This window comes from Aptenodytes forsteri, unplaced genomic scaffold, assembly GCF_000699145.1.
Source record: "Aptenodytes forsteri isolate BGI_AS27 unplaced genomic scaffold, ASM69914v1 Scaffold15, whole genome shotgun sequence".
Lineage (NCBI taxonomy): Eukaryota > Metazoa > Chordata > Aves > Sphenisciformes > Spheniscidae > Aptenodytes > Aptenodytes forsteri.
Genome location: NW_008795129.1, coordinates 5,755,104 through 5,765,386, shown reverse-complemented (window position 1 = coordinate 5,765,386; position 10,283 = coordinate 5,755,104). Strand labels below are relative to the sequence as shown.

Here is a 10,283-nt window from a genome sequence, read left to right as displayed (position 1 = left end):
AATAAAATAACCAAGATTTATATTTTTGTAAATTATACTTTATATCCTCTAGATTGTTACATGCTTTTAACAAAAGCTAATAAATTAAAGGTACAGTAGTATCTAAAAATAGTTGAATTGTCTTTCTATAAATGCACTCTGTTACATTCTGTTAATTAGATGGAAACATGTAAATACATGTTAAGCTTGTCATAATGCACCTCAATAGATTAAAGACAGAAGGGAATACTATGATCATCTAGACCGACCTCCTGCATAGCACAGATCAAAGAACCTTGCTCAGTAGTTTCTGCACCATGCATTATGGAACTTCTGTTTTGAGCTTGGGAATGTCTTTGAAAAACATGCATAATTTTGGCTTTAAAGATTTCATGTGACAGAATATCTCTACTGGACTACAAGTAGTTGTTCCAAAAGTTAGTGCTCTTTGTTCATATGCAGTGGCTTAATCCTAGTCTGAATTTGCTGAGCTTTAGTTTCAATTCACTGGATCTTACTGTAACCTATTTTATTAGATCCCTTTTATCTATTATCCAAAATACTTCCACTGTGTATTTTTAGTATATAGAGCAGGGTCAAATTACATTTTGGCTAAGATTTAAATAGGTACTTTGATTTCTTATTCTAAGCCTCAAAACAATTTCTCACAGCTCTTTTCTGAACTCTTTCCAGAACTTTCATTAACTTTCTTTTCCAACAATGAACATCAAAATAGGACACAATTTCTGGCAGTGGTTCCGTTAGAAGTCTTTATAAAGTCTCTGTTTCCCTCTAAGTCCTGTACAATCCTCTGTTGATACATTTATGGTAGCCCTTGTAACTGCAGCACTCCTTCAAGGGCTGATGTTCCATCATTGTGCCTGTCAATCCTCTTTCTCAGTGTCCCTGCATGCCAGGGCACACTTGCCACATACTCCACTTTCACCCACCTGCTGTACAATAGCATAGGCAGACCAGGAGCGGAACAAACTTCTGAAGTCTGTGAGGTAGCACAGAGTGCAAGATATGGAGTGTTTCCTTCTCAAGAGATAGTCTAACCTTCTGCACTATCTTATCCTATTAAGAGTTGTATTGTTTAGGGGAAGGATGCTACACACACTAGCTTCTGACGAATGACTAACTGGAAGGCTCCTATCCTGCTAAGGTGCTAGGTAACTTCTGCCACCAATATTCCATACTCATGTGGTGCAGATTCCCAGACAACAGACGTGTGGAAACGTGGTACTTCCTGCTAACCTACGTAAAAGCAAGATTCAGTGTGTATGGGAGTCTCTGCAAGGTTAGTCTCACAGCAGTTCTTGCTAGTTCCTCCTAAACAGCTCTCAATAAGGAGTAGATATTTCTAAGGCACCTTGTAGTGACTGCCAGGTATGACTGCCAAAAGGTCATGGATCCAGCTAGGCATTTCTTCTTCTCCTGAAGTACTACAGTGATTTACACTGGAACTACTGGGACAAACCTTTGTATACTGTTGCTGTTAAAGATCTCCCTTAAAAATGTAGGGTCTTGTGTTTTTATAAAGTGTGAGAAACTCAACTACAGTTGACAAAGTAATGCTAATGCATAAAGAAAAACTAAAAAGTTCTCAGAAATTCATCAGTTATTCCTATGGAACAGCCATAAGCATAAAATTTTTCAAAGTATCTTAAGTCATTGTCATTTCTCTTCTCTGTGAAAACCTACCCTTTTCTGTAGGTCTAGTATTGCTCCCATTTAGCACCAGCTCTGAACAGCATGACATATTAGCCTAGTGTGCTTATGTTCTCATCTATCGCATTTTGTTTTCCTTAAGGAATATTTTCTATATCTTGAATTAGTCCTTGGGTACAAACTTTCTTTCCAAGATGTGCTGATGCAAGCAATTAGGAAAGAGATACCATCCTATGATCTGTTATAAGGTCTATAGGACATATGGGAAAATGCTACTCCTATACTCATTAGGATAGCTGTAAAACCCTGAAAGGTTTAGTCTGCATTTAAAGGTTTGTTGGCAAAACCATGTTATTTAGGTTGGGCAAAACAAAATTATACTTGCCAGCGGCATAGCTCTCAAGGCATATCGTTACTACACAAGCAATACAATTCTCTCATTAGTAAAGTTTATTTCATTTGGAGTTTAGCTGTACCAGTCAATTCTCTAATGCGAACAAGATCTTAAACCACTATTTGTTTAGTGGTTCGAGCTATTACTCTCTGGGTCTTTGGTATTTGAATGTCTAATCTTCCTCTAGAAAAGGAAACTTTGTATCTGAAATGGCACAAATGCAGTCAGCTGCTGTTGGAAGACACCGATACCCTTACTCTCTTGGTTCCAACAGATCTTTTGATTTCTACGAACATCCTATAAACCATTCCACTTAATGTTTAAGTTTCTAGAGAAAGTTACTATTGGCAAACACTTAAAATAGAAGGTCAAGATTATTGCACTAACTAATCCTAAAAGAATTGAGGCTATATTAATATGGGATGATTAAAGACAGATAAAACAGGAAAACAGCTGACATTAGCCAGCGAAGTGTTAAGGACATTTTTTTCTAAAACAAATCCAATTTAATTCTTTGAGGCCACAGTTTAATTGCCAGAGGTAACAGCAACAGCTAGAATGTACCTAGGTTTTTGTGCAGTATTTCAATTCACTTGCACAAGGCTACATAATTAAAAGAAACCACTGGACATTATTAATATATTTGTGTATCAATGAATTAACAACTGTCTCACTGCCAAACCTCCAAGAGCAGCTTTCAAAAGGAACTGCCACTGAATGAAACTGTTCATTGTAAAGTTTCTGCAAAGCTGACACTTGGCCTGACACTATTTGACATCTTTATATGTGAACTGGAAGTCTGTATATAACAAGCCCCACAGCATTTGCAGAAGACAGTGTTTAGGAGAGAGGTATTTATATAGATCACTTGATCTAGCTGCACTTTATGTAATCAAAATTCATTTTATGGTAGAGAGATGCAGAACTTGGTACCTAGGCACAAGGAATGGAGGCTGCTCCTTCTGAGTAAAACTTTGGCACCCTTGAAAGCCATAACTCTTAAAACATTTTTTGTGGATATCATGGATTTATGGCACAGTATGAGCATCCAGGGTGATGCTATGTAAAGAGAGCTAATGAAAGCTTTGAAAAGATACACCCTGGAGTAATGAACCACATAAGGAAAGGAGATTTTATTTCTGCATGTGCCACTAGAAGACTATGTATAGCGCCAGTGTTCACCTTTTCAAAAAGACATTCAAATTCTGATTGAGACATGAAAAAGAAACAAAAAGTTAGAGAAAATGTCTTATAACATGTGCTAAAAAGCACAATCTGTTTATTTTATCAGAAAGCAAACTGAGAAGTAACTAACTTGATTACACTGTACAAGTACTTTGACAAGAGAGAAAATGCCAGCGCTCTGGGGCTCCTTAAGCCAGCCAGAAAGTTACAAGAACGCCTGTCTAGAAGGTGAAGCCAGGCACAATGAAATAATAAATGAAGCACCACGGTTATTTAAGTGTAAGTGACAATCTTTTAGACTAAGTGCTACAAAAACTGAAGAAATCTTTGATTCTTTGACATCTTCAGATAAGTTCTGGAGACCCTTAAAAAAATATGTTTTAGCCAAACACAAGTAATTGGGCTCTGCACACAGGTAGGAAACACAAAGGCCTTGAGTAAAACATAGTCTTGCTATGCAGGAGACCAGGATCGGTGCCAAATAATCCTTTCTGACTTTACACCATAGGAACATAATTAACCAGAATCTTGGATGCCAGCTGTCACTTGAACAGACACATAAGTGAGTATTTGAGAAGTCTGGGCTCACTTTAAACACTGTGTATGCACTGCTAGAAAACTGGAGAAGAATGGCCAGAAAGAACAAAATTTTGTCTGCATCTTTGCAGTGAGATTTTTTTTTAATGCAAAGGCTTATAATACTATTCCAACTTTATGGCACATGTACAGTACGGATTGAGTTGTGCTTAGAAAAAATGATCCATTAATAGTACAGATAAAACACCTATGTATCATTAGATTAAATCATAACACATTCATTAAGATAAATAGCAAGTGATATTTTTGTCTGTAAATAAACTAGTTTTTTTTCTTCTGTATCATGAGAAAATCTATCATCAGTCTTGTATTTTTGCCTTGGCCCATTCTCCTCATGGATAACAGTATCTTCACAGATAATCTTCTGTATCTTCACGGAGACCTTTTACTTTCCATGTGGCCTTAGAAGGTCTAGTTCTGTCTTCATTTTGAGGTCACTGAAATAATGACTGGTTGTTTTTGGACTGGACTGAGCATCAAGAATCTAAGAAATATATTACATAAGATACTATAAAAACAAGACTAAATTCCCATACACCAAAGGAATCAAACTGAAAATGGACAAGCCTGCAAACAACAGGAAGCAAACTTGACAGAAAACAGATATGTCACTGTGTACAAACAATTGCTCTTGGCTGATAAACGGAGAGAAGTTTTAAGGTTGTTTGTATTATCATGAGATCATGTCTTGCAGAATCACAGGTCTCCATCAAATGATTGGGGATTTTCTGATGGTATGTGAAGGGACTGTAATAAAGATTTGTGAGATGTTATTTACTAATAGCTAATAGAGTAATTTTGTTCTAGATCTCTATTTTTTCTAGTCTTGATGAAAATAGTGTAATCTTCTACGTCCCTAAGAAAGCTTCTCTCTGTGTTGGCAAGGAAATGATAAAAGAGTGTAATTAAGCAATGATGACCTTAAAGTGAAATGTGGATTCTTTACAATATACAATGTCCTTCCCACCAGCCACATGTGTTTGTCAGATGTTTATAGAATCTTCATTAACTAAGAGCTTTGCTAGATAACAGAAGCTGAAGCATGGCATCAATGACTCTGATAAGGGCAAGTGTACAACCAATCTGCTTGACAACTGACAAGAGGCTGGGGTTTGAAGCAGACTGCAAAAAGAACACAAGAAAGTGATTTGCAAAGGGCATTCCAGTTGTTTGCCTTCCATCTCCTTTCCTCTGTCTGTAATGAAACAAGATTTTTAATCAGCTAAAATACCCTCGTCCTCCTGTCTCTCCATCAGAAAGTACATATAGAAGAAATGCATTATTTTGGAATATTAGCTGCACTGTCTGTTTTCAACATCATCGCCTGTTTGACAAGAGGCAAACCTTTGGAAGACTGGGACAAGTTATCAGCTATGGGAAAGTCTGATGCACACTTTCATGATCCTGGGGAAGTGGAAGATGAGACTCATTTTGACTTTAAATCTTTCCTGGAGAATATGAAGACAGATTTACTAAGGAGTTTGAACTTGTCAAGAGTCCCCTCACAAGTGAAGACCAAAGAAGAACCACCGCAGTTCATGATTGATTTATACAACAGATACGCTGCAGACAAGTCCTCCATCCCTGCATCCAATATTGTAAGGAGCTTCAGTACTGAAGGTAGGAGAAGTCCTAAATATGTGGACTACAATTTTTAAGGAAGTACATGGACAGTAGGTACTCAGATTCTTTTGAAATTAAGAAGGAACTGAGTGCCTAACTTCCACAGATTCTTTAGAAACAAAAAAGATTAAAATTTTGGATTGGAGACTTGCTCTGTAGTTTCTTTCAATCTTTAAAAAAGTACAATTACCTTTAGTTTTCTTCTTTGATATTTTCAGTGTACAATATTCTCTTCTCAAATGCATCAACTGAGATGATGCACTGAATAACAGGGTTTACATGAACCATGTTTCTCAAAGCTAGAGATTTGGAACTGAGTTTCAATGTTAGAATGCAAGCTTTTGATCATCTATAACTGAGACATACAGGCTAGAGAGCTCTTCTTTCAGGTGGGCTCTTCTCATATTTAAAAACCACAGCAGCCAACTGAGAAATGTGTCTCTGGATCCAAGCAACGAACAGCAGTGCTCCCCCAAAATTCTGGTTTAGATGGAAAGATTTATATGGAAATGGGTAGTCAAGCTTGTCTCAACTAAAAAAATTCAAGATCCCTGTCTGTGTAACATTACGTAGACTTTTAAAAGCTCCATCAAAAGCAGCAGTAAAAAAGTTAGAAGTAAATGCAATCCTTGTGATAAAAATGAGACAGGGAGAATCAAAGCTTCTGTCTCTATGAAAAATATACATACACAGGTAACAGCACTATGGCGAACTCCAAATTCCCAAATTAGTGCCCCTAGTCCTGAAATGGAAAGAAACCTTAACAGTATGAGCTAGATTATAGTTTCCATATCTCACTCTCCTCTACGACCGCTTTAGTGGGTAAACACTGTGAAATGTAAACATTAGCCAATTAAAATTGCCCTAAAACCCAATCATGATGGAGTAATTATCTTACATTGAGCATCAAATAGATATCAGTCAGTGATGACTTTTAAACACTACCAATCTGATCTTCCAGCCAAACTCTGCCCCTCCCAAGGCAGAGTTGCTGGTACTGCACATACCTTTGCAGGGAGAAAAAAAACAACCAAAAAAACCCCCAAACAAAACCCACACAAGCTCAGTGAGTCCAGCCTGGAACGGACTGGGACCTGAGCATGAAAGGCTGTTTATCACCAAGTCCCTAGTTAGACAGACCCTGAAGCTTCATTTCAGGATTTTCAAAAACTTTTCTATTTCCCCAAACTCCCAGTAATCCAAGCTGCTTTCAAAGTTATCTGAAGACAACAACAAGAGCCTCAGCACAGCTAGTTCTTAGAGACACTTACATATGTAGTATATTTCTCTGTATTAGGAGAGCAGTTCATCCCATTGCATGATGATAAGAGTAGGAAATTCATAGGTTTTTTTAGGAATTCTTTGTGTAAAAATCTCTTTAGAAATTGCTAAATCTGAACACTTCCCAGATGCCTTATTTATGTACTTAATACTGACCAGCATCATCCACAGCTTGTTCTAGGCAGACTCTTTATGCTCCCCTCCACATACTCACCTGTCCACACAATCTTGGTGAAAATACTACCAACACCAGGGACCTCCATTTCCACTTTTCACTCCCTGCCCTTGAAACTTGGCCAGAAGACAGTATTTTTTTTTTTTTTTTAATGCTGGGTAGCCATGCTCTTATTTTACCCCCAAAATACATGCTGAGTCTTTTAAAAGCAAGTTACTTGGACAGTCAGAAGCACTGTAACGACGTGTTTTAATTTCCTATTGCAGATGTTGTTTCTTTAGCTTCACCAGAAGAAAATCCATTTCAGAAACACATCTTGCTCTTCAACATCTCTATTCCACGATATGAGGAAATCACCAGAGCTGAACTGAGAATGTATATCTCCTGTCACAGGGAAGTTGGGTCTCTCCCTACGCTGGAAGGCAACATGGTCATTTATGATGTTCTAGACGGTGACCACTGGGAAAACCCAGAAAGTACCAAATCTTTCCTTGTCTCCCACAATATCCACGAGTGTGGCTGGGAGATGTTCGAAGTGTCCAGCGCTGTGAAAAGATGGGTCAGGGCAGACAAACTGAAGACTAAAAACAAGCTAGAGGTTGTTATAGAGAGTAAGGCTCTGGGTGGTTTCACTTGTGGGAAGCTGGATATCAGTGTTACCCCTGACACTAAAAATCTGCCCCTGTTAATAGTGTTCTCCAATGACCGCAGCAATGGGACAAAAGAGACCAAAGTGGAGCTCCGGGAGATGATTGTTCATGAACAAGAAAGTGTACTAAAGAAATTAGGAAAGAACAACACTTCATCCGAAGAGGAAGAACGGGGAGAGGAAAAGGCCATCACTGGGCCCCACCAGCATTCTTCCAGAAGCAAGAGAAGCATTGGAGCCAACCACTGCCGGAGAACTTCCCTCCATGTGAACTTTGAAGAGATTGGCTGGGATTCCTGGATCATTGCACCGAAAGATTATGAGGCTTTTGAGTGTAAAGGAGGTTGCTTCTTCCCTCTGACAGATAATGTTACCCCAACAAAACATGCTATTGTCCAAACTCTGGTGCATCTCCAAAACCCAAAGAAAGCTTCCAAGGCCTGTTGCGTTCCAACCAAATTGGATTCAATCTCCATTCTTTATAAGGATGATGCTGGTGTGCCCACTTTGATATATAACTACGAAGGGATGAAAGTGGCAGAATGTGGCTGCAGGTAGTATACAAGGCAGAATCTCTAAGAATAAGAATACCCCCTTTTTCTGCTCTGTGTAAATCTGTACATTAGTGATGCAAATGAAAATCCTTGCAAACAAGGTTTGGAACAGGGTATGGCGCTGGTGGTTGTTGTTGTTGCTGCTTGTTTTAAAGGAAAACTGGCATTTAAAGAATGTCAATCATTGTAAATAGCCTGCATTATATATCACAGCAAAGTGAATACTGGATTAAAATATTGTGAGGTTGAATGAACTACACATTATTTGGCAACAGTGATACAATTTGAATACCTTATTTCAACTTTTCTGCTTAATCAATTCTGTTTAGGTCACAAACTAAAGGATTTTCAACAGGGATTTAGGATGTCCTATAAAACTTTAATAGGTATTGATCTCTAATTCTCTCAGCCAACTCTGACATTTTCAACTTCTGTAAAACTCAGTAAACGGAATTTGGCCTGCATGGTACAGTCAGGAATCTAAATCCTGCAAGCTTTTTCTCATATCAGTAATCTCAGAGGCTTTTACAGGCAAATGTAAAAATGTAAAACTCCTGTAAGTGAAGATTTGCAGTATTCAAAACAGAAGAGACTCTCAGTCTTATTTCATTCCCAAGTTTCCTTCTCTGGGTAGCAGGTGCCTTGGTTTCAGCTTTCTTATCCTCAGCGTCCCTATTTTTACCCCTTTATGGCACATACTTGAATGATAAGAAGTGCAGCCTTCCGCTTCTAAGACACTGTTTCCTAGGAGGAACAGCAGTCCTTATCTCCGCACAAAGATAAGGAGCCACTTCGACCTACTGCATATTCTTAGTGTTTCTTTGCAAGAACATGCAGTCAAACGACGTTCAGCCTTAGAAGCTGTATCCTAAGAGCAGTGGGGGTTGGCAGAGCTCAGCACTTGTGAAAAGCCCAGGCTACTTATTTAGAGGCCTAAGTATGTTCTTTGGAGTCTAACATTAGGCTTTGATTTTTTTAAAATTTCTTCTCAGGAGAAACTCTATTTTACATACAAAATTCTTTCACCCCTTAGAAGTCTGGGAAAAACTGAAACCTTCTATCTATGTTCTATGAGACTTATATTGCTGTATGGGAAATATACTGTCATACAATAGCTCTCCTGACTTCATTTATATTTTCACTAAACAAGGACCCCATCTTTTCTGCAATTAAAGTAAACTTCCTCTGATTCTAATGAAGGTTTTGTCTGTACAAGAAGAAACAAAGTGTCTTCTGTGGTTTCAGGTGATAGGTGTAAGTGCTGTACAATGCCACCATAGTCCACCTCACTTCTACTCCTCCACCACCTTTCACACACACACACACAAAAAAAGATCCAAACCCACAGCAAACTACACCTCTGTTCCAAATGGTGAAGAATATTGATGAGGCAAAAATCTAAACAGTAGCCTAATGTATGGAAGCAACAAGATTTAAATGGATACATATGTGTTAAATTAGGGCAGCCTGTGGGCAAGACGAATTCATTTGGCATGAACAGGTCAGCTAGAAATCTAATACACAGTTTATTTACTATTGTTAACTTAATACAGAGCAAATAGCAGGTGAGTGTGAGCAGGGCGGTGGTAATTCCATCAGGAACTGCTGGTTACATCACAAACCACGAGCACAAAGCACAGTTCATCAGAATCCTTAGACTGATTTATAGCCTTTTCCTTTAGAACTGGGTTGCAATTGGATCAGATCCGAAATCTGGGTCCATGCAAACTCCATCCATCCATAGCTGCATGTCATTAACCTCTTAGGCTTCCCGTGGCAGTCCTCTCATTTTACCACTCCCCACAGGCTTCTGTCATGTTACAGTCATCGTTATGTCTTCCTCCTTTCAGAACTCCCTGTATTGTCTCCCTGTTTTGTTCATGTCTCCTAAGCTCATGACATTTTGCACAACTTCTCTTAATCAAGTGAAAGAAACCACCAACGAAGCACTTGGTGTGATCAAATTAGAAAGGTTATTCACCCATGTGTCAAGGTAATTGTAGCTGTGTGTCCTTAAGTCATCTAAACACAAGGTCCTAGTTATATTTTGACTTCACTGAATACAGGACTTTGTCCATAATTAAATGAAAAAGTGGGGAAGGGGAAGGACCAGTCCCCACATGCTCACAGAGAGAAATTCTCAAGATCAATTTTTCAGAAAGGTTATTCACCCAT

General features: G+C 38.5%; 1 protein-coding gene across 1 annotated transcript; it reads left to right on the top strand.

Annotated features, from left to right (window-relative positions):
* The first annotated feature begins 4,862 nt into the window (after positions 1-4,862).
* On the top strand, positions 4,863-8,318 carry GDF2 (growth differentiation factor 2). Its single transcript, XM_009277735.1, has 2 exons — positions 4,863-5,446; positions 7,172-8,318. Exons 1-2 carry the CDS (start codon positions 5,101-5,103, stop codon positions 8,110-8,112), a joined length of 1,287 nt encoding a protein of 428 aa, XP_009276010.1. The 5' UTR covers positions 4,863-5,100; the 3' UTR covers positions 8,113-8,318.
* The last annotated feature ends 1,965 nt before the right edge of the window (positions 8,319-10,283 follow it).

Coding starts and splice junctions, on each gene's coding strand:
- GDF2 (XM_009277735.1), top strand. CDS start 5,101: ATGCATTATTTTGGAATATTAGCTGCACTGTCTGTTTTCAACATCATC. Junction 5,447..7,171: donor AAGGAGCTTCAGTACTGAAG/GTAGGAGAAGTC, acceptor TTCCTATTGCAG/ATGTTGTTTCTTTAGCTTCA.